General features: G+C 42.5%; 1 protein-coding gene across 3 annotated transcripts in view; it reads left to right on the top strand.

Annotated features, from left to right (window-relative positions):
- Positions 1-19,339, top strand: part of Mgat4d (MGAT4 family member D) — a 49,337-nt gene extending 29,998 nt beyond the window's left edge. For 2 of the 3 annotated variants that reach the window (XR_005091648.1, XR_005091647.1), the window contains 7 exons: positions 713-814; positions 2,976-3,051; positions 4,538-4,652; positions 8,539-8,669; positions 14,498-14,605; positions 16,651-16,807; positions 18,533-19,339. Coding sequence is in view for 1 of the 3 variants with exons in the window: in XM_037206126.1 (XP_037062021.1) it covers positions 713-814; positions 2,976-3,051; positions 4,538-4,652; positions 8,539-8,669; positions 14,498-14,605; positions 18,533-18,541 (541 nt within the window). In the remaining 2 variants the exon portion in view is untranslated. The remainder of the gene's footprint in view (positions 1-712; positions 815-2,975; positions 3,052-4,537; positions 4,653-8,538; positions 8,670-14,497; positions 14,606-16,650; positions 16,808-18,532) is intronic. The other variant, XM_037206126.1, reaches the window with a different exon arrangement.
- The last annotated feature ends 8,132 nt before the right edge of the window (positions 19,340-27,471 follow it).

Raw genomic sequence — 27,471 nt, 5'->3', positions numbered from 1 at the left:
CATGTTAAAACATCCACGCAGTCTAGTGGGCAGTAGAGGTGAGTCCGGCCAAGTCTAGCTAGCCATGTAGACTAACTTCAGAAACTGCACTGCTGGTGAGCAGGGCTCTTAGCAGACAGAGGAGATGTATCTATTTGGAGAGTGATCTGACCCAGCTGCGTTCTTATTGTAGCCTAATCTCTCTCCTCCTGACTGTCAAAGGATGCCTTTGACCATCTTAAGAAAATTCACAGTATCTATAATCCCGTGGGACATTTGTTTTATATTTTGCATTCTAATTTTAAATGTTTTATCAATTTTTCTGTGTTCATGGTATGGGGGGCATGCATGCCATAGTTTGGGCACGGAGGGCAGTAAACAACTCTGTAGTAATTGGTTCTCTCATTTACTTTTATGTGGGTTCCAGAGATGGAACTTGGGTCACTGGCCTTGTGGGACAAGTGTCTCTATCCACTGAACCATCTTGCTGGCCCCATATGTTTTAGTCTTTTTTTTTTTTTTTTTTTTTGTATACCTTTCATTAGTTTATAAATATTTTGGCTAGGAAATAGTACTTACATGTTATTGGTAGCAGGTAGCAACCTGTGAGATAATCCAAATCAATGTTATGTGGATATGCATAGAGAACGTATTTTGAAGTATCTGCATTAGTTTGCTAAGTTAAGACATTCAGCTACATCGGTATTCAGCCTCCCTGTACTTCTATTTCTAGATTCAAAAGGCAGGTGAAGTCCGGGTCCTTGGAAGTCATTTCAATACCCACCTTCTTTTATCCGAGTACACTGCTGGACACGGCAAGGGTGGACTCAGAAAGGTAGGTCAAAGAACGGACCTGAAAGAGCTGACATCCTGAGGATGCCCTAGAATGGGGACCTGAGAGATAACTCCAGTATAGTGACATGCGGAAGCCACCCCTTACTGACTCACAAGGATTGTCAGTGAATCACATTCTGAGTCCTAGTTCAATGACATTTAGTTGGTAGCATGAAATCAGCCATAGTATTATTCCAAGAAAATGGGCAAAAGGTGCACAGGAGGAGGCACCGCCCTCCCATTCTGAATTGGTTGGCAACACTTGCCGGCACACCGCTGAGAATGCTTTGCTCAAGTTTCTAGACGGTGGTTCGTAGAGACACGGTGAAGGAGGCGGGGGAAGGGGGCGGGGGGGGGTGCTCATTGCTCTTGGAAGCTTCTCCCAGCTTCCCTATGCATTTCCTAGTCATTTAGACAGGTAAATCGGCCTTTCCCCTAATTTCCTTCACTTTGTCAATACATTCAACGAAATAGTATAGATACACAGTGTTTAACAGACAAACCAGATCATTTGGAAGTTATAAGAATAAAACACCACAGTATTTATGAAAGAATATTAGAAAGTTGAAGCCTTTGTGTGCACACAAATGATTATATATTTCTGGTAATAAATATGGTATTGTGAGAAATATATTGAGTTGATTTCTCAAAGAAAAAATTCTGGTGCCCATGGGAGGCCTGCCCCTTTCTGCCTGGATACAGAGGAGGGGTGGGTTGAGGGGGGCAGGGGGCGGAAAGGGAGCAGGAGGATTGGAGGGAAGGGATACAAAATAAATAAATTGATTAATTTAAAAAATAAAGAGAAAGGCTTTCCAAAATCTCAGGGGAAATCCCTTCCCAAGAACTATTCATATTGTATGGCATTATGTCCTATGTGGTGTGTTTGACTCTCAACTACTTAGGGCTCTTGCTTATCGCTGCATTGGTCCCAGACCTTTGCTGGCCTGCGGCCTGTCGTCTCTGTCCTCTCCCTTGACAGCCTGGGCCCCATCCTCCCCAGACCACTCCGCTGCCGCGGGCTGGCTCAGGCCTGCCCTGGCACAGGCATATTTCTGTCTGCCTTCTCTTAGACTCCCTCTCCATGGTCAGAGGACTCTGTCTTTCATCTGAGATCAAGCCCAGTGCTTCCTCTAGGTCATAAGACACCCTTCATGCTGTGGATGGTCTCCAGCATCCCTGCTTCCCCAGGGTCCAAGCCCTCCCTGCTCTGTAGCTGATTGGCTAGCTCCTCCATGCTTCAGGCCTGGGCACTGTATTTCAGCTACATGCTGTACCCTGGTTCTTTCTGTTCCACTTTTCTGCTCTTCCCATCTTGTCGTACAATAATCTTCACCATTGATGACTTTACCCAACACAATCTAATTGCTCTAATTTTCCCATTTCTGTTTTAATAGTCAGTGAGACCCCAGGGCAAGAAGTGTCCTGTTCTGTGTACCTCCAGGACATGGCCTAGTGTCCTATTTGCTAATAAAGTACAATCAGATTTCTAAATACTTTTATGTGATATTTAGTTTGCTGTTTGTTGTTGTGATAAAGCACTAACAAAAAACACCTTCGAGGAGGAAAGGGTTTCTTTTGCTGACAGTTCCACATGACAGTCCAGCACTAAGGGACGCCACAGCGGGAGCTCAGAGCAGAAGCATGAAGCAGTAACAATGGAGAAACGCTGCTGATGGGCTTCATCTCCAGCGCTTGCTCAGCAGCCTTCTTATGCAGCCTAGGACCGCCTGCCCAGGGGTGGCACCGCCCACAGTGGGCTGGGCCCTCCAGCAGCAGTTATTAATGAAGACAGTACCCCCACAGCTGCCCACAGGCCAATTTGATGGAGACAATTCCTCAGTTGAGGGTCCCTCTTCCTAAGTGACTCCAGTTTTTGTCAAGCTGACAGTAAACTAACTGCATAGATAGTAATTTATTATTTAAATAAAAGTTTAGCTAAAATGCAAAAGATATAGTCCATGCTTGTTCTAGTTAAGCAGAGCCAGGTACTGCTCACTCAGTAGAGAAGCTTTTTAGTATAATTTTAGTATAAATATATTCATTCTTATTTACTGTCTTTATGGTTATGTCAGAAAATAGAAAAGTGTTATTTAATTACTGAAATATGCCTATAAATTAATCTGCTATAATGAACATTAACAGATTTTATTATTTATTTTTAGTTGGCAAATAAAACAAGCATTGGATTATTGTATTTTGATGCTGTATGCCCAACCCAAGGCCACATATTATTTACAGGTGAAAACTTGGTAGACATGAATTTTAAATTAGAATATTACTTTTTCAATGCTTCTTTTAATTCCTTTCTCCATGTGTTTCTCTGCCTTAATCTGTAGCCAAGCAAATAGGAAATATTTCTGAAATCAGTGTGCCCGAAGGAAGCTTAAGATTGCTGTGTTTCCTGGAGCAGAGAGAATTAAAGTTAGAGGCCACAAACTGGAAAGGAAATCTAAGGCTCCTGGGAGGACACAGAACTGCCCTGTGTCCAGGGTTAAGCCTTACTGTAGCTCGTGCTGTGGCCCTGCCCAGATGGCCACCCAGCCTTCCTCCCACCCTGTGTGGGGCACTGTTCTAACCGGAAAAGCGAGTCCTTCATGAGCATCCATCTCCTCTCAGTCACTTCAGACCGCCTGACAGTGGCATGGCTCCCACCATAAGCACATACCTCACTACAAAGAAAACAGTGCCCTTGTGAAGTTTTCAGAATTATCAGTAGAGGGCAGAGGGGAGGCTGAAGGAAAAACAACTCCTTTCGCTCAGTGGAGGAGGAGAGGAACATCAGCTGCAGCCTGAGTTCTTTTCACTCTGGGACAAGGGTTCTGGTTTGTACCCTCCTGATGGGGCTGATGTGGGAAGCTCCTTGCACATAAAATCAAGAAAGACAGCTTTCACCCTCACCCCCTTTCCTAGGGCGGCCTCCTTCTAAGGATCCTGGCAGCATGCTTCTGAACAGCGGGGTGTGGGTGGGAATGGCCAGCTCCTTCCTGCCATCTCTCAGCAAAGGACCATAGCAGCTACAGATAGAAGCTGGTAGCATTACTTCAGACGCAGAGCATGTCTGTGTCCACTGTTCTCTGGATGTTTGTGCGTCAGCCCTAAATTACTGTGCTGAAGTCCTAGTTCTCAGATGTGTGGTATTTATAAAGCTGTAGGACCCCTGGGGTCTAATTTGGTCCCGGGGAGAGAATCCTAATGATTGGGATTAGTGTTTTTATACAGAAGGCCTCTTCTCTCTGCCAGAGAACACAGTAAGACCTCCATGAAGACTGGGCGTCCGGCAGGCACCTCGTCTCCTAGCACCTGGGTCCTGGGCTCCCCTGAGTCCAGAACAGCTAGAATGAACAACTTTACTGTTGTGTATGAACCAGCCTATGGAATCTTGTTAGAACAACCAGAATGGACTAGAGTCATCTTAATTAGAAGCTGAAATGTTGATGAGAATTAAATTGAAATCAAACGAGTCTCAAAGAGGACTTAAGGAGAATGTTCTGGGTTAGCATTTAGGAGAGAAAAAGACACTTTTAGATCTGATTACTCTCATAATCACAGAATGAAATTTGACTAACTGAAAATAGCCTTAATGAATTGAACTAAATATTATCATCTCATCAAAGACATTTCCAGTGTGTTCGATTGAAAGTATTTTTTGTCTTTGAGATATTATTAATTTAAGGAGTCATTTGTGGTATTAATGCTGTTTTTGTATTTGGCTTTTTTTCTCTAGCTAGAAGATGATATCATAGCGAAACAGATGTATTTTACAAAAATGAAAAATTTTGTAAATAGTCTCACTTCAAAAAACTGGTTGTATATTGAGTTTTCAGTACTTGGATTTATAGGTAAGCCATACTCTATTGTGTTGAATCATGTTGGATTAAGCTCGCTTGCTTTCTCTTCCTTCCTTCCTTCCTTCCTTCCTTCCTTCCTTCCTTCCTTCCTTCCTTCCTTCTTTCCTTCCTTCTTTCCTTCCTTCCTTTCCTTCCTTCCTTCCTTCCTTCCTTCCTTCCTTCCTTCCTTCCTTCCTTCCTTTCTCTTTCTTTCTAGGCTCTTGTTATGTAGCTAAGGTTGACCTTGAACTCTCAATCAGGGTGGACCTCAAAATCTTAATCCTTCTGCCTTGTCCTCAGTGCTGGGATTATGGGTGTGTACCAACACTCTCTGCTTAGAGTAAGGGTTTGCTTTTCTGTCTGTCTGTCTGTCACTTAGCACAAAATAGTCTTAAAACTTTTTTTTTTTTTTTTTTTTTTTTTTTTTTTTCGAGACAGGGTTTCTCTGTGTAGTTTTGGTGCCTGTCCTGGATCTCGCTTTGTAGACCAGGCTGGCCTTGAACTCACAGAGATCTGCTTGCCTCTGCCTCCTGAGTGCTAGGATTAAAGGCGTGCGCCACCACGAACTTTTAAAGAACATATCAAATAGTTTGTTATCATACTAAGTGGAAAGGCATGGCCTGATTCCTGTATGGATAATATGACTTTAATGGTAAAGCCGGATTGGTACACCTGAACTATAAGTAGCATAATATTTTGATCATTTTTTAGGTAGAGAATATAAATGAGCAAATTAACATATATACACATATTGTAAAAACATAAAATTCGGAGCTATGAGTACGCACATGTTCAGTGACAAGTATGTCCTATCACTTTTTTGTGTAGAAGAATGCTAAGGGACCAGGGTTATGCCCTGGTTGGACAGTATGTGCTCAGCACATGCTAGACTCCAAGTCCTATCCTGATACCTCAATCAACACACTGACCAGTTAAAAACTCCAGCTGATTCTCAGAGAAGTGAAGTTGCAGGGAAAGGAACTCAGGGCTGTGGCGTAAGTGTCTAACTTCCAGTATGTCAAGGTTGCTACTCTTAACATAGAAATGATTTGGTGGCCCAGAGACGGCTCAGTTGGTAAAGAGACTGCTGTGTAAGCACAGGGGCCCAGGTTTGGGTCCCAGCACCTGTATAAACATCAGCCATGGTGGAGGGACCCAAACCAGCTCTGAGGAGACTGCAGAGAGGCAGATCCTGGAGCTCACTGGCCAGCCAAACCTAGCTGAACGAGTGTCAGGTTCTGTGAGAGACACTCCCTCAAAACATAAGGTGGAGGATGGTCAAGGCAGACACCCAAATAGTGACCTTGGGCCTCCCTGCGCATGCATTCCTGCGTACACGTGGGAATACACCACACACATACACAACACACAAAAAGAAATAATGTGTGAATTATACTGGCCACAGGAAGGTTCCTGTGACAGTGCTCATGGTGATTCCAGTTTCTACAGTCATTATTAGATTTCCTTTTCGGTCCTTCCTCTCAGCCTCTCCCTTGTTTCTTTGAGCTCCGTGGTCTCAGCTGGGTTCCTGTGCCCTCATTTCCTGGTCTCAGGTGGGTTATTGGGCCCCTCATTTCCTGGTCTCAGGTAGGTTCCTGCACCCTCATTTCCTGGTCTCAGGTTCCTGCCCCCCATTTCCTGGTCTCAGGTTCCTGCCCCCCATTTCCTGATCTCAGGTGGGTTCCTGCCCCTCATTTCCTGGTCTCAGGTTCCTGTGTCCCTCATATTCCTGGTCTCAGGTGGGTTCCTGCACCCTCATTTCCTAGTCTCAGGTGGGTTATTGCACCCTCATTTCCTAGTCTCAGGTGGGTTATTGCACCCTCATTTCCTGGTCTCAGGTTCCTGCCCCTCATTTCCTGGTCTCAGGTGGGTTCCTGCCCCTCATTTCCTGGTCTCAGGTGGGTTCCTGCCCCTCATTTCCTGGTCTCAGGTGGGTTCCTGCCCCTCATTTCCTGGTCTCAGGTGGGTTCCTGCCCCTCATTTCCTGGTCTCAGGTTCCTGAGCCCCTCATTCCCAGGAACCTGATATTAATTAATCTGATGGACACTCTCTTATTTTACTCTTTTAAAGAAAAAACATCCCAGCTTCCTACTTTCACTTTGACCCACTGTCTAAGTAGTTTTAAATTGTAGCAAGTTCAAAATTGACTTAGAAACAGAAACATATCCAAGTGAAGGCATCTGCTGTTTCCCACGCTGGCACCTGCTTTACATCTATATAAACAGTAGGTAGTGTGATACAGGTAGTGTGATAAACCTTTTTTTGGGTTCCTTACATTTTTTACCTTCAAAGCTATGCTTCAAACTCTCGGGTCTTGATGAATGTCCATCTCTAATCAGCTTCTTACTGTTGCCAGCTTTCTGCTACAGCAGGAGGAAAGAGGGCGGATGGGTTTGCCGCCGCTGCCACCGCCCCCCCTAACCCCGACCCGGGACCGGGGAGGAGGAACAGCTCTGTCCCTCTGTGCTGTCAGCGCGTCCCATAGAAAAGCTGAGTGCATTTGGCTTCAGGCGCCTCTACCACCCTCTTGCCTTTGCTCCCTTCAGTTTCTCTGGCACCCACCCACCCTCTCGTGGGCATTCAGGAGTCTGTGTAATTTCCTCTGAATGATAAGAAAGCCCATCTGTTCTTCAGATGCACACTCAATCACATTTCTTTCCCAAATTTCCTGTCACATTTTAAGAGCTCAAATGTGTTTCACTCAGCCTTGGTGAAAATAAGAAAAAGTACAAATAACCACAGCAGCCAGTGGGAAACCTGGAGGAGAAATGAATGGTCCTGTAGCTGCTTTATTCTGAGAACTTGAAATCCTCAAAGAACTTCACTGTCAGCAGTTAGGAGAGGGAGAGAGACAGAGACAGGGAGAGAGACGAAGAGGGAGGGAGAGAGAGAAGGAGAGAGAAGGAGGGAGAGAGAGGGAGGGAGAGAGGGGGAAGAGGAGAGAGAGAGAGGAGAATTTGCGTTCTCATCACTGTGAGAACACACTGAACAAGGAGCGCTCACACATGTGACTCTAAAGACCTGTCTCAGTTTTATTTCACACAGCCTTAATTTTGGTTACTCTGGAAGCCAGAAACAAAATAGGACTTTGCAGTTTGCTGATAACAGGAGGGAACATAAATTAACCATTTTCATCATTCAATTCAACATCAGCTAACAGCTGAAACACAATTGTACATTTCATGTTAAATGTTTCACATAGCCTCAAAATAAAAAAAAAAAAAAAGCGTAGTATGTGTCCATCCAACTTACTAAATGGAGCAAGTTATTTTGTGCTACATACTTTAAAACAAGTGTCCAAGTGAATCTTTTCAGTTTCACCTTAAAGTTCAGGACTCAGAGTAATGGAGGGAAAAAACTAACTGGACCTAACTGATCATATTTTTAAAATATGGTGTATCTTTAAGAACCATAAATCTAAAATAGTATTCTACTTTATAAATACCTGATTAAACAATTTTCAAATTTTGAAATATACAGTATTTTAGTAAAAAATTAGGACTAAAAGTTACTATGTAGTAGGTTCATTGAGTGTTACCAAGGTCAGGTGAAGACGCTTTGTACAGAGCTGAGAGACAGTGGCCTTCTCACACTTCCTGCTCTATTGCCTTCCGTGTGGTTGAGACAAATGGTTTACGTGAGATCAAAATGGGTTTCCTGGGAGAACAGCCAGATGTGAAGTTTCTCACAGACCTGTCCCTTTAGAACTGCTAGTCCTTGGTACATTCTGAAGCAAACGTGAGGCTTTGTCTTGTTGTCTCCCAAGCTCAGTGGCATGTTAAAGTTTATTGCTAAATATAAACAAGGGGTAATCGTGTTCTCAGAACACTTGCTCCTTTGAATGGAACAGACAGTGCTCATATTGTACACATGTTCACAAGTTTGCTTTTCTCCACAGGAAAACTCTTTCAATCGAAGGACCTACTTGACTTTGTACACTTTTTCTTGATGTTCTACAAAGTGAAGCCCATAGATCTGCTCTTAAATGACATTTTCGTGGTGAGGATGTGCAACTTGGGAGAGGATCTTGTAAGTGTCCTTGGTGAGGGTGTGCAACTGAACTGGGGAGACCCTGTGTGAGTGTTTCCAGTGAGGGTGTACAACTGGGGAGACCCTGTGTGAGTGTCCCTACAGAAACGCCAAACAGGCTGAGAAAATACCATCATGTCACACAATCACTGCAATGTTTTTATTACCAAAATAATGATGGGTGCAGCAGAACGTTAAGCTTCCGTGCCCTAAATTTTGCTGATATCTCCATAATGTTAAATGAAATAAAGAGGATCCAAAATAATGCTGAGAAAAATCACAACACAGGGACAAGAAACAAAGAATAACAACAACAACAAAAACCCAAGTCCCTAAAACAAACAAACAAAAAGAACAGAGGTAAATAGCAGAAAACAAAATAAGACATAAATCCAAGCATTTCAATATTTGTGTTAAGTGTAAATTGTCCAAATGCACAAAGATTATCAGAATGTTTTCTTAAATGACTGTGTGTATGTGTGCCTGTGTGTGTGTGTGTGTGTGTGTGTGTGTGTGTGTGTGTGTGTGTGTGTTAGTTCAGTCCAAATGTAGGGTACAGATTAAAGGATCTACATGGAAAAAGTAGACCATGCGTAGTGTAAGACATCCAGAAAAGTCAGGGTAGTGCCAGCAAGGGTTCCATAGTGGACCGCAGAGCAGCAGGAAACAGAGCAGAGCTGCTGCTCCAGACAGTCGCATGGCCTGGTGGTTCCACAGCTGTTCCACTGGGGACCGCCAGACTTGAGTTTGAAAAGAGAACTGATCTTGATAAGTCACTAACAACTCTGATAAATTGAAAAAGAAGACAAAAGGCACCAGTCTTAGAATGAGAAAATACAGTGACAGAATTCGCAGGCCTTAATAGGATAATGAATGCTACAATTACATATATGTAACCTCAACTTAAGTAGGATAACAAATGCTACAATTGTATACATGTAACCCCAACGTTAGTAGGATAACAAATGCTACAATTGTATACATGTAACCTCAAGGTAGAAAGGAAATGGCTGCTCGGCAAGCCTCACACACTGTGGAAACTCATCTGTGATGGAACAGATGACCTGAATAAGTCTATGTGTAAGACAGAAATTCAGTCAATAAATAGAAGCTCACTGAGAAAGAAGTATCCAAGTCCTGTTCATAAGTGAGTTCTATCTAAACATTTAAAGAACAAATAATAATGTTCAGATGAGCTTTACATTTTTCTGCTTTTTCTAAAAACAGATCTTGCCTTGAGTTTCTTTGTAAAAACACCATACAGCACAGTTTGCAAACAGTGTGTAGATGTGTCACGTCAGTCCATCTGTCTTCACACTGGCAGACAGAAGCCTTTTCTAAGGGTTCCCAGGAACCCGGGCACCTTTGGGAGCCTGAGCTGGAGCTGCAGCCTCACCCTTGGTTTGATAATGCTGCATGTGGGGAACCAGCCCCAAGGCAGCACAGGGTTTGAGAGAAATCCAGGGTGTTGGCGTAAACTAGCACTTTTCTATCTGAGGGGTTTTAGGGAGAGAAGACACTCATGCACTCTCCTGATGGATTCTTTCTTTATTTCTTTATTTCTTTCTCCTGTTCCTCTCCCCCCACCACTTAAATACCCCAACAGCGTCTTTCAGGGAATACAGGAGTCATAAAGAGGCTACATACCATTTCTCAAGTGAATGATTATTAGTAAAAATATGTCCCAGGCAGGGTAAAGGCAAGTCAAACTAACCCATGACTCTGTAAACATTTTGAACTAACACTCTATAATTAGAAGTCATAAATTCTGAGTTCTCCTAGATCTCAGAGTTGGCTGGTGAGTGCCAGGTTTCAGACAAAGAGACACTAGGGGTGTCATAGAGTCTCTAGTTCTGGCTCAAGTCAATCTCCTTGAGCTACCATATTTCTTTTAGTATCAGCTCAGCCAGCACTTTCCACAGTACTATGACCATAACACTTAAATCTTAAAATGTACTTTCTGCCCTGTGTGTGTAACTGCTGACTATCCAAGAAAACCTGTAACCCTTGTTTTGGGGTTACAGAGTCAAATTATTCTCTGTAGCCCTGACTAATCAAAATTTATTTTCACAAATTGAGGCCATGAATGGGTACAAGGAATTAATTATTTTCCAGGTAGCAATAGTTGAGCTGTCTTGTATTTATGACCTAGCTAGTCAGCTCAGCTATGTGTCCTTGTGAACTACAGATTGCTTTTCTGGGAGTGTTTATCTTTAGAACCATTAGCAAGGCATCTGGTCTCATCTAAAGCTATCTTGAAGCTTTGTTTTACCTAATGGTGCGTACGAAGCCATGACTGCATTTCCCAGCAGTGAGATCGAGGAAATCTGGGCCAGCTTTGCTCCTGGACACAAATGTTTTCTTATTCATAAATCTGGTCTGTGTTCTAGAGCAGCTCCTAAGTGAGACTCACAGGCCTCAAGGAACTCACAGGCCTTAGCTACGAAACATATCCTAGTATTTGTTTTTATTCATCAAAACTCTGTATGAATTGGAGGAATCATCTTCCTGACAATCCATATATATAAATACCCAGTAGATTGGGATGTTTTCAAGAGATAAACACACTACAATACAGGCGGTGGGTGATTCACCACATCCATATACATCATATCAGATATCAGGAAAAGATTATAAGAGCAAACATGTGAAGGTAGAGCAGAAACAAAAGATATTCTGGAGTCTGTAGCCTCATGGCCTTGCCTAATGAGGTTATACCCATCAGAGAGTTTTTCTTCTGGTGGGCTGACACCTGAAACCTCAATTGTCACCTGGTGTTCCTGTGACAGAGCCTGAAAACCTTGGCCATGTAGCCTGAAATCTGCTTCTCAAGCTTGGGATGAACAATGAGAACAGGATGGCTGAGTTTGTGTTGGGGCCCTTTAGCATCTTGGGCTTAACTGGTTGCCTTGACTCCACAAGGTCTTCAATGGCCTCTGCACATGCACGGATTGCCTTTGAGTTGTTTGCCTGCACCATCTTCAGGCCTTAATTATTATGCTTCTTGGTAAAGCGCATGTTCCACAGAAACTTGGGGTCTACCTCCTTAAGGGATTCCTATCTTTGTGACTGGGGTTTCTTGATGCTATTTCTGTGCTGTTTGGGGGATTGATTATGTGTGGTGTGGTTCTTGGCCGTGTCTGCACAGTAGTTTGTGGGTCCTGGAGCACCTGGGAGTTTTTTGTTGTTGTTGTTGTTGTTTTTGTTTTGTTTTGGTTTTTTTTGTTTTTTGTTTGTTTGTTTGTTTTGGTTTGATTTGGTTTGGTTTGGTTTTTGGCTTTTAGAGACAGGGTAGTTTTGGGGCCTGTCCTGGATCTCACTCTATAGACCAGGCTGGGCTTGAACTCACAGAAATCCGCCTGGCTCTGCCTCCCAAGTGCTGGGAATAAAGGTGTGCGCTGCCGCCAGCCGCTGCCAGCAACACCCGGCAACACCCGGCAACACCCGGCAACACCCGGCAACACCTGGGACTTTTTATCATATACTGAGCACTGGACCTGGGGCCTTACCTGTGCTCAGCAAGCGCTCAACTCGACAACACATCAGCCCGGAAATTTAAAAAAACTGAATAAGAGGAGGCATCTCCAGCGTGAACTTGACATGAAAACCAAAGGGGAAACAAGAAAGAAAGCCAGGGCGCAGCGCCTGGAGGGTCAAGGCAGGAGGACCCTGACTTGGAGGAAAACTTGGGCTACAGAATGAGGTTGAGATCACCCTGAGCTACACAGAGTCTCTCTCTCTCTCTCTCTCTCTCTCTCTCTCTCTCTCTCTCTCTCTCTCTCTCTCTCTCTCTCTCTCACACACACACACACACACACACACACACGAACATAGCTACAAAAATCCCCAACTAAACAGTGAATTAAAACAAAATAGTGACTTAAAATTTAATTTAAATTTAACTTAAATTAAAATTACATGCAATATAATCTATTCATTTAAATTTTTATGGAGAGGCTAGCAAAATAACTCAGTGATGGAGCATTTGCCCAGCATGTATGACTCCCTAGGTTCCTTACAAACCCTGCCATAAAACACAACAAAATCTGAAAATTCCCACCCAAACAAAAGCAGTCTTAAGGAAGAAAGCCACGTGTTAATGTCAGTCAAGGTGCAGAAATCACGCGACAACAGTCGCGATTAACTTTTAGACAAGTGGGAATGGAACAGAGCTTGGCTTCAGCCAACATGAGACACTCTGGGAAGGGGCTCTAGAGGAGGGCGGGGCTGGGCGCGGTCTGCAGGCGGAAAGCCTTGCCTTGTGTCACAGTGTGTTAAGAATTCATGAAAGTTAATAACAGTTAAAAAAGAAGAAGAAAGAAAAGGTTTAGGGCTCTGAAGAGATGGCGCAGGATGACTCAGGGTTAAGGGCACTTGTTCCTGCAGAGGACCCAGAGGACCCAGGTTTGGTTCCCAGCACCCACTCGGCTCACAAGGCCTGTCATTAATGGTCCAGGGATCCAGGGTCCTCTTCTGATCTCCACAGGCACTGCATGCATATGAATCTAAATAAAATAAATCTTTGCAAGCGTGGACAAGCCCAAGTTAGCCAAGACATTTAATCTCCCTTACTACCTTGTGTAACGGATTCGGCCATGATTATCAGCAGGCTGTGGTGGGGATAAGGGGCCGGGTCGGGGAGGGGAGCAGGAAGGTTTCATTGCTTTCCTATTGGAAAATCTCTAAGACTATGTCAAATATTTCATATTTGTTAACATATTTAACTATTTGAGCAATTTTATTCCATGTTAATTTAGTTTAAAGCTGAAGTAACAGAAACATTTAACTACTTTTCTCTTATTATAAGATTCCTTAATAAATTTTTTTTTATACTTTAGTATTGGGTAGGAACACATTCAAATAAATTTGCTGGATTTTTTTTAACCTGTATGTGAAAATTTGAGATTTACTTTTCTGAATTCAAATGATAATAAATGATTCTCAAATAGTGGTCAAAAAATAAAAAATAAAAAAATAAAGATATGCACCAAATAGTGGTCATGATCATTTGGGATGTTTTTGTTTGTTTTTAGGATGCTGGGATAGAACCCAGGGCCTGGCATATGCTAACCCCATCCTCTACCTCTTGGCCATGTCTTAGTTCTGATTTGTTTTGAATAGCAGTGGTAACATGATTTCCCATTTTTATATTTCCATGGAGATAATTCAAACGCTTTTCCATTTAGTATAGTATAGACTTTGTACTGTAATCAAATTCTTTTTCCACTTAAGAAGAGATTTTAAAGGATATAGTTTGATGCAAAATTAATTAGTACAGGAAAACAAAGATGTGATCATGTACTCTGACAGCATTGTATAGACAGGAAAATACCCCCCAAAATCATCTAAGCTACTGAAGAGAGAGAAGAGCAGTTGTGTGGCTCACACCTGTAACCCCAGACAGTACGGTAGGCTGACATTGGAGGACTGTCTTGACCTCAGAGGCAGTGTGTGCTACCTAATAAGTTCTTGGGCAGCCTGGGCTACAGACTAGTGAGATCTTGTCTCAAAAACTCAAACCACAACTACAACAACAACAACAAAATCTACTTTAAAAAGAGTGAGAATGAGGAAATGAAAATCGGTGGAATGTAGCCTGACTTTGTGTGAGCCCATGGAACCACACACCTCCACATGCTCCCCCATGCCCTTCTCTTCTCCTGGGCTACTATGTAGGAAGACTCCAGAACTGAATGTTTTGTGGCAAATTTTAAATACAAATATAGAACTCTGAACAAAACTAATCTAAAAAGATCCTATGGGCAGTAAATGTTGTAGAAAGTTAGTACTGGACTCTGTGTGAAGGTGGCCGCTTGCTCTTTCCCCAGGGGAGCTGTATACAACGCCAGAAAGAAGTTCGAATTCAATACAGACCATCTCTGTTCCAGCACGTGGGCACCCACTCATCATTTCCGGGACGAAAACAGTACCTCAAGGTAAAATTCTGAAATGGAATTTCAGTAACATAGCCTCGATGAACTTAGAAACCTTTAGAAAAAGAAGAAGTGAGGACTGTGATAATATGCCTGTCATTGAAAGTTTACGCATTTATATTGCTATAATTAACAAGGCAATTCCACGTAGTTTATCTGGTAATTAAAAGAGGTTTATTTCAGGGGTAACTTACAACTAATAAGAGGTCGATTACAGGATCCAGGAGAGATGAGGTATAGTCCAGTGTAGTTCTCTGGGGAACCCTGACGTGATCTGCACATCCAGCCTCCAGGACCATGAGGAGCTAAGAGAGCAAACACGTGCATCTCAGATCCTAAAGGGTCTCCTTTTGGCCACACCCCAGGGGCAGGTCACAGGCAGGGGTGGTAGTTACCTGCTGCCACACTGGGGCAGTGTTTTAAGGTCAAAGCTATTTATCTTCCAAGAACCCAAGTCATCTACCATGGTAAAAAGAATTTGGTCTGCATAAATTTATTCTTATTAGCTGTGAAATCCAAATAATACTTAAAAAGTGTTTTGAAAAAGAAAAGCACAGCAGCTGTCACTATTTTGGTCTAAAATAAAAATTGTTAGCAAGAATATTTCAGAAATGGAAAGCCCTTATAAATATAATTAGTATGTTTATTTAAATAACTATTGACCAAAATTTAAAAAAATCAGCATTATGTCATGTTCAGTCACTCTCAAATTTCACATCAGTTTTGGAAAGAGTGTTACTGTCGCTGAGAAGGGTACCTGAGACAACCAACTTAACACAAGGGTAAGGTTTGTCTTGGCTCACAGTTCAAGTAGGGTCAGCCCAGGCTTGCTCAGCCCTTTTGCTTTGGGTCCGTGGTACAAACACGTCATAAGGCAAACACAGGGCAGAGAAACTGAGCACAGAAAGAAGGGCCTGGGTCACAAGTACACACCTCCAGGAGCCAAAATCTTCCCCTTGGTTTCCATCTCTTAAAGCTTTTACCGCTCTCCAGCTGCCAGAGCCTGCTGACCAAAACTCTGCACGTGTGCCTTTGGGCTGTTTACCCAAACCATAGCAGCATCTAGATGGTTAAGAGGAAACAGTCCAGGTTCCAAATGGCACGAGTTTGTCGTGGTGATGCAGAGTGGATCAGCAGTTAAGAGTAAGAACTGTTCTCCCAGGGGAGCCCCACACACTGCTTCCTCCATCTCTAAAACCAAGAGTTTAAATCATCCAGAAGATGTCATCTACCACTGAGAGCCTCGGCATCTCTGCCGTCCGTGTCTTCACAACCAAGGGAAGTAATGACAGAGATTCTTTGTCAACTGAAACAGCCGTGATTCAGGCCCGCCCTTCTCTCTCTCGAACTGTCGCTGTGAACACTCATTGTAGGGAGTGGACACTGTCAGTGTTGGGCCCCAGCTGGCAGGAAATCTAAGGCAAAGATCAGAGCAGACAAAGAAGGCCCCAGAACAGCAAAAATGATCTTCTGTGAGTCCATGCAACTGTCACAGCATCCACCACATAAAGGAGGCAGCAGGTGCACTGAGACCCCTGTCTGGGTGTGGTTATAGTGGAATGCTCTTCTCATGTTATGTATTTTGCCTAGTAAAATAGTTGAATCTAGCTGAGCAATGGTGGCACACACCTTTAATCCCAGCAGAGGCAGGTGAATCTCTTGAGTTCATCAACATCCTGGTCTACAGAGTGAGTTCTAGGACAGCCAGGGCTACTCAGAGAAACTCTATCTTGGAAAAAGAAAGAAAGAAAGAAAAAGAAAGAAAGGGAGGGAGGGAGGGAGGGAGGAAGGAAGGAAGGAAGGAAGAAAGGAAGGAAGGAAGGAAGGAAGGAAGGAAGGAAGATCTTAATCTAACCTTGTTAATTCATGATGGGTTAAAATGAGTGAGTATATAATACCTTATATTTAGATATCATAATCTTGGTACTTTTCATCTTAACCTTCACAGCACATAAGACAGATATAAGTAACAATTTACCAAATGTGAGTATACTAATTTTTTATTTTTTATTTTTTTTTTTTTTTTATTTTTTTTACATTTCTAACAGGACCATTTTTACTAGGATTTCCCTAAATCTCACAATTTCTTTAAAAATTGTCAGACTCATTTTTGGGGAAAAGGGCACAACAAGAATCAGATTTTTTCAGATTACACTGGATAAGAGACTACATTATACTGTTTAATATTAAGCCTTCAGTAATAAAGTGAGTATACAAATTCAATCTGTCTGTACAGTTATCAGGTGGCTGTTCATCTCACAACATAGAAAAATCTTGCACTTCATATGGGTTCAAATTTGTTACTAGATTTCCCTTGATGTTCATTACTTAAGTGTTTCAAAAACACTTGTATGAAGTAAGTTCCCAAACCATATTATGTGTGACACTTACCATAAAACTTTTAAATGTGCAATAGAGCTACACTGTAGATTTATTAAGAAATTATTTCATCTCTGGTCACTAGCTTATAGCAAAAAAAAAAAAAAAAAAAAAAAAAAAAAAACAAAAACATTATCATATCCTTTTAATGATGAACCTTAGTTTTGAAATTTCACTAGATCTTCAACTTTAATAAATGTTCTATAATACATTTATAACAAAAACTTTCTTTTGTGTTAGTGGAAAGGTAATCTCTTCAAATGACTACAAATGCTCCAAAGGGGGTGTGCCTTTTGATTGGCAGGCAAGTGAGAGCTTCACTATAACTTGTTAAAGTTGCGTTTGTGTGAAACCATTCCCGTTCTTGTGTGGTGTGCTGCACACGGCCACACTGCTCCACTGACTCTGAATTTCAGTTAAGCGATGGTTTTATTGTTGTTTGAGACAAGGCCTCACTATGTAGCCCAGGCTGACCTCAAACTCCAATGTCTCCGTCTCATCTCCAGAGTGCTGGGATTGCAGTAAGCATCATCATGAGCTGCTGGCAGCACTGACTTTACCTTTCAATTTTCTTTATGTGGGGAAGAGAGGATATGTGCATGTGAGTGTGGGTGCCTGAGGACTCTCCAGAGCTGGCACTACAGGGGATTGGAATTGTGAGTCATATGATGTGGGTGCTGGGAATTGAACTCAGGTCCCCTGGGAGAGCAGTTCTTACTCTTAACTACTGAACCATCTCTCCAGACCAACAATAACTTTTTCAAAGAGGTGTACTGTGTGCATTGTTGTGTGCATTGCTGCATGCATTGCTGTGTGCATTGTTGTGTGCATTGTTGCGTCTGACAGGCAACAAATAATAGAATGGAGGGATTTACCATGAAAATGCATTAGCTGAACAATTATTTAAGGCTCATCCTTGACATTTTTTTTTTGAAGCTGAGGACAGAACCCAGGGCCTTGTGCCTGCTAGGCAAGTGCTCTGCCACTGAGCTAAATCCCCAACCCCAGCTTCTTTTTCTTCTGAGGGGCTTTTTAGTTAACATGCAAAGTGACTGGTTTTATTATGGAATTTTCTTGCATATTTTGTTGTCCCTGTTCCCCTCTGCATCTCCCCCAAACCCTGCCTGGTCCTGCTGTCCCCCTCCCCATTCCTCCCCCTCTCTTGCTTTCATGTCACCTGCATCCATAATCTTTTCTCTCTTCCCATCACTCCTGCCCTCCTCATGGTCTCTTCAAAGTGACTTCCACGGGACCTATAGTGTTTCTTTAGCTGCAATGATCTTTTATATACACGCTTTCTCAGGAGCCCTACAGATGAAGTCTACATTTGGTAATTTAACAGTACAACCACACTGAGATTGGTGTTACCTACCAGTGCAAGTGATGAATTGATGAACTATAGCTTTTGTTGATGCTTCAAGGAGATGGCGTGATAATATTGAGGTGAACACAATAACTGAGTAATATCAGGAAATTACTACAGAAATGGTTATATCTTTACTGATTAAAAAGTTCTTTCTGAATATTACAGATTTCTTGTTTTTATTTCAGGAATATTGAAGATAATAAACATACAAGAAGAAACTTTGTCATACCCGATCCTCTGACATGTTGGTTTCCAACGGTATCTTTCAGAAACAAGAAGTGTGGGAAGATAAATTACCTAGAAGAGGACAAATCAGTGAACACAGTACTTGAAGGCATTAAATGACTTTTTATGTCAAGACAAAAATAGAGCTTTTGTCAGGGATATTTTTAGCCTAAAGAGTTGAATTTTAAAACAGTACAATTAGAGACATTACTAACATTTAAAAACTATATTTTATTGATGTAGACAGCAAGGCCATTACACAGAAATATCTAACAGCTCAGAAGTGTGCTGCTGTCATGGACAGGCTCTGTGGGAACTGATCTGTGTGCTGTGATCATTTTGCAAAGATCTCTAAAGAACTAGAAAGTGTAGATCCAGCCTGGGCCTGTTTGTACCACCATGTCTTACAGCCTACCTTTTAATAAACATGTTTCAGCTATAAACACACCTGAGTACCATAGGAACCTATCATCAGATACCTTGGTATGTGACATATTTTTGATAGTCATTCATTTCTAAAAATGTCACAGTTGGGTCCATGAATCGTTTGGGAACAAGTTATCTTTCCATCTGTTCTTTATTGATTTCTGACTGCATTGCTGTTAGGATGAGTTTATCTGTGTGATAATATCTGAGGGCTCTTGTGAATTCAAGCGCTCCGTAGCTTAGACAAGAATGTGTGGTCCATGAACGTGCCTTTTCAAATGTTGCATTCACTTGTTTCTGTGGATGTTGATTTTATAAATTAAAAATGCCTTTTTAAAGTATTCTGAATTGTTGGATACAGAGTTCCCTGGTATTTAAGTTTTTTTAGTCCAGTTTTTTTTATAGGCATCTCTTAAATATTTCATTTACTTTATATAATTTAAACAATAAAAGATAATTCTTTTTTCTTATATTTTAGCCAAATGCTCTGACTTAATTTTGTGTGTATATATTATACACAGGTAAATGTTCATGCTCTTGTATGGGCAGATGTCCATAAATGTGCAGGTGTGCATGCTCATGTATGTGCATTTGTGTGGAGGTCAGAGGTCAACTTTGGTTGGCATTCCTCAGTAGCCATCTGCCTTGTTCTTTTGAAACAAGTCTCACCAGGACATGGGGTTCATCAGTTTAGTCAGGTGACTAAGCTTTCTCACCAGTCCACACACATTTGACTCAGCATGACCTGTGGCACATGAGCGTTTATAAGACCACAGAAAGTGAACTGTTGCATCCATTTTCTCCTCTCCTGTGAGAAGAACAGTGGCACAGATGCCTTCCAAAGAGTTTAAACTTAACTGAAAATTTCACCTTTTAGAGTGTCTTAATTAAATATTTTACTTCGTATTCATAAATGCATATGGTATGTTAGGATCTAAATTGTCTCCCCAGGCCTATGCTAAGCAAATACAAAAAGTCAAAGGTCCCTCTAGGTGCAGTTCTTCTCAAGAGGCAATATTCCTCAAACACTGCTTACGTGGACCTGTAAGCCAGTCAGTCATCCAAGCCAGGAGCAGAAGGACCGGAAGGTGAGGACCTTATGCTGGGGCAGGCACTGAAAGACTGTCAGCCCAGCACAAGGCTGAAGGCAGATGCCCTGATCCTCGAGGGCCATTCAAACCACAGCTGGATCCTGGGAACATGCAGGAGCTGGAAGGAAGTAGAAAACAGACAAACAAACAAACAAAAAACAGTTGCCCTGTCTGTAAAAAAATGATTTGCAAAGTTGGGGAGGCTGGCACACAGCATTTCTAGGAACTTTGTCTGACGTAATGAGTAGAGTGCCCATCTCTGCTGCTCACAAATGGAGGGGGGCGGGGGGGGGGCCCCGGGGGTCATGGACCTGGCTTACCACTCAGGATCTTAGACTCAGGTGTATCAGGAGGAGACTGAAATATCTGGTGTCGATTTGGGGGCATAAAGAATTGCTTCATTGGTGGCTTGGGCATTTACTTTATAGCAATAACATTGAATCTGTTATTGAGATCACCTCTCTACAAGGCACAAGCGTAGGCACTGAGTACTGCAGCAGGTCTGTAGAAACTGGATTTTCTAGGTGTTTAATGAACCTTCTTCCTTAAGCTCTGCAGACCGTGGGAGTGGGAGTGCCGTTCTCTGTTGCCCAACCTTCTCTCAAGTATTGATATAAAAAGCCATCAACCGCACTTTTTGCTACTGAACATGTTAGTCTTTTCCATCCCTGCTATGGGATGGTTGCTGCAAGTTGCAAAAATATATGAAGTAGGATTTCAGCTGATTATGACAAGCTAAGACCTGGAAGAAGCCAAGGGCCTTCCAGAGGCCAAGCCGAGACTCAAGGAGTCTTGGTGATATTGGCTTTTGATTATTAGCGATGTCCTACTATGGATTTCTCATGTGCTATTATAGCTTTTCCATTATTCTTTGAACACAATTTTCCCTCTACTAAAGGAATATTTGATAACCTTCAGAGCAGTAATGCAGCCAGGACCCCTAATTTCAGGCCTTTCTGTAATTATTGTCATTAGCAGCATCCGGCCACAACCATCCCCAGAGGGACAAAAGTATCTTATCAGAGATACCACTGTACTTTCTTTTTTAAAAAATTTATTATATATACAGTGTTCTGCCTGCATATATACCTGCAGGCCAGAAGAGGACACCAGATATCATTACAGATGGTTATAAACCATCATGTGGCTGCTGGGAATTGAACTCAGGACCCCTGGAAGAACAGCCAGTGGTCTTAACCTCTGAGCCATCTCTCCAGCCCCAACCTCTGTACTCTCTAAGAACAGACTTAAGCATCCAGACTACCTGTTTGAGAAGGCCTGGCGGATGTGCTAATTAAGCTTAACTTTCTCCTTTCCAAAGTCTTATCTCTAGTTTTAGATCCAACCTTAACAATTAACTCAGAACTAAAGGGTTCCTACTTACAGGTACATCTAGCTGTGATGGAAGTTGCCTAGTCAAGTTGCCTAGTGACTGAGCACACTTCCCCACATTCTGCCAGAAACTGTGGAAGCAGAGATAGCTTGGAGGATAGGGGATAAAGGGATAAAAGGCAGTTTCATTTTCAGAGCAAGGACTAGACAGAGAAAAGAGAATGGAAGAACTAGATGGGTAAGAACTGAAGAGGAACAAACTGAGATGGGGAAGAACTAGATTGAAGGGCTAGAAGAGAGTACCAGAGGAACAAGATGGAAGATGAGGAAGAGCCAAATGGGGAAGAACAAGATGAGAGAGAAGGAGATGGGAGAGGAGCTAAGATGGGAACAAATGAGATGGATGAGAACCTAGATAAGGCAGAACTATGATGAGAGAATTAAGATAGAACTTAGAGAGGACCGCAGATAAATGTAGAGAGAAATCAGGCAAGAAAGGAGCTGGGTGTGAGAGCAGAACTGAAGCTGTGTAGACAGGATTTTTATCCCAGAGGAATAAAGTAGATGGACTCAGAGAATGGTATACATAAATTCTTTCCCTGAAAATAATTTTTGCCATTCGTAGCCTCTCTTCTGGGCCCCTAGGAAGAAGAAGGCTGGTCCTTAATAATATTTGAGAGATGGTCTTTTTGTATGCTGTGAATATGTGTTGCTACCATTGGTTAATAAAGAAGCTGCTTTGGCCTATGGCCAGGCAGGAAATCCAAGCAAAGAGACAAAGAGAAGAAAGGTGGAGTCAAGTGGACTCCACAAGCCAGCCCACTGCGCAAGGAGCAGCATGCCAACAGACTGGTAATGCCATGGCAAAGTGGCAAAGCATAGATTAATAGAAATGGGTTCATTTAAGATGAAAGAGCTAGCTAGCAAGAAGCCTGAGCCATAGACCAGTTTGTAATTAATATCAAGCCTCTGACTGGTTATTCAGGAACAGGCGGGGGTTGGGGGGATTCATTCATTTACACATCCTTGCCACAAATACCTAAGGCAATCAACTTACAACATGGTTGCTGCAGCTCATAGCTGTGGAGGTTCTTATTCATGGTTGTCTGGCACTATTGCTTTTTGGGGGGCCTGTGGCAAGGCAGCGAATCACTGTGTGAGTGTATACAGAGCAGCTCATCAGCACAGGGCCAGGGAGAGAGGAAGCAAGAGAAAGGGCCCCACTGTCTCCTTTACAGGCAGGGCCCCAGTGAGGTGAAGACTTCCCACTGGGTCCCAACTCCACCACCCTCCACACACCAAGCTTGGGTCCACGCTGGCAGAGGGCACAAAGGCCTCACACTCACAGAGAAGCACTAAAAGAACTGGGAACATTAGTCTTGCAGGGGTGTCTCCTCAATGAGGGAGATGAAATCAAATGCCTTCATTCCATCAGAGAGCTGAGAGTAGAGACTGTTAACGACCTGGTGACATTTTTGCTGTCTGAAGGGACAGACCTAACTAACCCTAATTCCCCAGAATGATTATTCCAGACTCTTTCCTCTTAGTGCTTTTCTGTGAGTACAAGACACTCGTTCCCTCTACATCTTTCCAATACTGTTTTTAAAGAAAAATTAGTGGCCATGATTGAGGGCATGGCAGAATGTATTGTCTCCATGGCTTGTCTAACTAATATAGGCAATCATAAGAGAATTATGAGACAAATCCACCAAAATGAGATATCCCAAGAGAGAGAGAATAAGATAGCTTGGGGAGAATTTGGGGAAATGACAGTTAACCCCAAAATGATACTGTCACATTTCATGACTGTGTTGCATGTTCATTTTTGTCCATGCAGAATCCAAATGCCTTTTGTCAAAGGGGATAAAGGACACACCTGTTATAGGAGACACGTGATGCTGTTTTGTCATGCTAGTGATTGTTTATAAAGGTTTATGTGGGATTGGCATATTACACCTATTTGCTCACAGCAGAAGTCTCAGCAGGAATTAAGAGAGGGTGAATGGAGAATGGCTTTCCCCTCTCCTTGGTCCTCTGTTAGCTATTATAATTCTCTCTCTCTCTCTCTCTCTCTCTCTCTCTCTCTCTCTCTCTCTCTTCTCTCTCTCTCCCTCTCTCTAATTTTTTTAAGACTTACTTATTTATTATTTATATAGTGTTCTGCCTGCAGACCAGAAGAGAGCACCAGATCTCATTAACAGATGGTTGTGAACCACCATGTGGTTGCTGGGAATTGAACTCAGGACCTCTGGAAGAACAGCCAGTGCTCTTAACCTCTGAGCCATCTCTCCAGCCCTATTATAATTCTCTTATGCTTGCCTATTTTATTGAACACCTGGAAATTGAATGATTATGGGAGTTATTGTTGCCTGGAGACCCTTTTCCAAATTCTAGTGTGTTCAAATATGCCTACTATGAACTGTCTGGCATTAGAACCCCAAAATCTGATCCAGGTTGATGAAGTCAATCTGCACCAGGTTTTCATTCTCATCTCTGTCTGTGGTTTGTTTCCCTGTATGACACCTGCAGGGATCCCCTCACACACCTGCAACACATGGACCTTTAGGGGAACATTCCAGATTTAAGCTTTAGCAGAGTCTGAAGTACCTAGCAATGTAGTAATATTTACATATTAATAGTGATGATAAATATCTCTTCATTCTTGGGTAGAGGAGATGGAGACACGGGCTGTTAATATAGGAATGGAAAGCTGTCATGAGGTTGTGGACTTAAACACCTCCCACTGTGAAAAGTGTGGACAGATGATGGGTGTTCAAGTCTGGGCAGCTATTTCTCCTGAGAACATGATTTTTGTTTTTCAAATATTTTAGAAATACCATTGGCATCCATTTACAGATGCTTTGTGGATTTTAGTAGACACTTCTACCATTTAATGATGAAGTCTTTGCATTATTTTATTTTGGTGATGTTAGATTTTTCTCTATAAGCCCAGATAAAATGTGTAATTTTTTTTTTTAAAAAGATACAGTTCATCAAAATGGATGCTAGACATATAGCTTAAGCCAGACAGTTTTCATAGAAAAACAGAAAAAGTTGAGGGGAAGTAAAATTCACAAAGCACTACCAACCCCAGGTGATCACATGTTTGTATAAGGGAATTCAACTCAATATATATTTCTTGGCACTGGGTATTGAACCCAGGGCTCTCCACAATGAAGGCAAAGTTTCAAAACCCCAAATAATTATAGTCCACTATTTCTAAATTGCTTCAGATCAAAGCAAATTTCCAAATTCTTTAATGGTGTAAATGTAATAATACTTAATCTGGATAATGATCACAGGCACACACTACATAACAACAAATGCTAACCGGTCCAAACTTTCTCAGTGGAGTATTAGCTGTCCATATACACCCAACCACGACCTGTCCTGGTATTTACATCCAGGGTGAATGAACCTTAGGGGCCTGTTAGGAAACTTGTTATTACATTGAATAAGCAAGTTTTTGTTTTTCTTTCTTTTTCTTTTTCTTTTTTCTTTTTTTTTTTTTTTTTTTTTTTTTTTTTTTTTTTTTTTTTTTTTTTTTTTTTTTTTTGAGACAGGGTTTCTCTGTGTAGCTTTGTGCCTTTTCCTGGAACTCACTTGGTAGCCCAGGCTGGCCTCAAACTCACAGAGATCCGCCTGCCTCTGCCTCCCGAGTGCTGGGATTAAAGGCGTGCGCCACCACCGCCCGGCTGAATAAGCAAGTTTTTAAAAGATCATTTTATTACTTTCACAGAAGCTGGAAAGCTATTTGAAAAAAATTCAACATGTCTTCCATACACACATGAAAGAGGCTGGAGCTGAAGCTTTGGGGCAGAGCCTCAGAAAAAGTCCATGACCCTGCAGGAAAAAAATGTGATGTTGCAGGGCTTGGGTGCACGGATATCTCTTTGGCATGTACTTCCTCTCCTATACTGCTTGTGAGCATACAGGACAACCTGACTGACAGAACAGACTTAGTACTGTATGTATGAGACAACCACATAGTGCTGAAACAGTTACGAGACCCTGTTAACCGGCTGCCCAAAAGGCTCAGATTAAAGACGGTCCATGTTCACCAGTGGAGGAGCAACAAGAACTGTTGCATATTGCCGGTGGGAACTTAAGATGGCACAGCCACATTGTAACAAGTAGCTAAGCATCTTCCTAGCAGACCCTCCAGCATCTCACCCATTCTGCTGCTAGTCACTGCTGAAGAGGAGACTTGTCTAGGAACGCCCACAGCATCTTTATTCACAGTAGCTCTGAATTGGAAGCTATCCAAACATCCATTTAAAAGGAGATCTGTAAACAGTTGTATGTCAGTACAGTGGGAAGCCATGCAGCAGTGAGGAGGAGCAAACACTGGATCCAGACAAACAGATGAATCTCAGCACGCTGGCTGGAGGGAGCCAGAAAAAGAAGTGCTGGCTAAGCTCCATTTCTGTCAGATTCCACAAGAAGTCTGTGGTTGCTAGGGATGGGGTCAAGAAAGCTTTTGGAAGTGACATGTTCCTTATTGTGTTCCTAGGGTGTTTGCATATCCCCAAAGTCAGCAAACTGTATACAAAACATATTCCAAAGAACCAATTAAGAAAGGATAGGATCGCTGGGCGGTGGTGGTGCACACCTTTAATCCCAGCACTCGGGAGGCAGAGGCAGGCGGGTCTCTGTGAGTTCGAGGCCAGCCTGGTCTACAGAGCGAGATCCAGGAAAGGCACAAAGCTACACAGAGAAACCCTGTCTCGAAAACACACACACACACACACACACACACACACACACACACACACACACACACACATGGATAGGATCATGTCCAAAGACTACCAGAACTGACTTGAAGACACCTCCTTCAGTTAACCTAGGGCACTTTGGGTACTGCAGTAACTGAGCGAATGACTGGATAAAACAGACTCTATGAACCTATGCTTAGACAGGATGGGTTGATGAGTGAAGATGTATTTATATTTATTTATATTTGTGTCTAATAATGAAAATGTGTTAAGTTACTGTAATGAAACCACAGTAAAATTGATTCAAGCAAAGGTGATTGACACATCCTAAATCAAGGAGACAATTTGAGCATAGATGGACAGAAAACAAGACATTTACACAGATTCAAAGTTTGGTCACACACAGAATTGACAGCATACAGAAGGAAAAAAAGTAAGTAACACCTTCAAGCAGTGTTCAAGACTAATAAAGCAATTATGTGTCTCTGTAAAATTATTAATAATACGCCGGGCGGTGGTGGCGCACGCCTTTAATCCCAGCACTCGGGAGGCAGAGGCAGGAGGATCTCTGTGAGTTCGAGGCCAACCTGGGCTACCAAGTGAGTTCCAGGAAAGGCGCAAAGCTACACAGAGAAACCCTGTCTCGAAAAACCAAAAAAAAAAAAAAAAAAAATTATTAATAATATTGATAGAATGAAAAATATATAGTTTCATTTATAATGTTAGCATTTAACATGTCACAACACATATGAAATAGGAAGCTTCCTGACTGGTAATCATGGGCACTCAGCTGTTAAAATACAGAAATATAGAAAAAAATATCTACCATATGAAATTTGGCATGCCTATCCTGACAATCCTCTAAAACCGTGACTAAGATAAAATTCAGGGGACAAGGGATGTGAGATGTGGCGCAGCTGATAGAGCTCGTTTAGTGCCCACCAACAGGGCTTCGATCCCAAGTGCTGCATTAACAGTACTGTGGTCCGAAGTTCAGAAAGTAGAGAAAAGAGGATCAGAAACTTAAGGTCATCGTTGGCTACACAATTAGTTTCAGGCCAGCCTGGACCCGTCACAGAACAAAATAACCACAAAGAAAAAAGAAAAACTAAACTAAACTAAATTAGATCCGTCCGTCTGTCCATCCAGGAGCCAATTAAGACGCGACACGTAGAACCGAGCAGTCTGCAGAGCGGGCAGCTTGAGCTCCAGAGAGCTCCTGACGTTGGGATCTCCGCATCCCCAGGGTCGCCGCGCGTCCGCTGGGTCCCGAGCGGCGGTTGAGCCGGCGGCTTGCGCACCCGGGCGGCCACAGCATCCTCCGGCGCGGCC

Source organism: Peromyscus leucopus, chromosome 5 (genome assembly GCF_004664715.2).
Source record: "Peromyscus leucopus breed LL Stock chromosome 5, UCI_PerLeu_2.1, whole genome shotgun sequence".
In the NCBI taxonomy this organism is placed as follows: Eukaryota; Metazoa; Chordata; class Mammalia; order Rodentia; family Cricetidae; genus Peromyscus; species Peromyscus leucopus.
The sequence above is the reverse complement of the archived record's forward strand: the minus strand, read 5'-3'. Positions and strand labels throughout refer to the sequence as shown.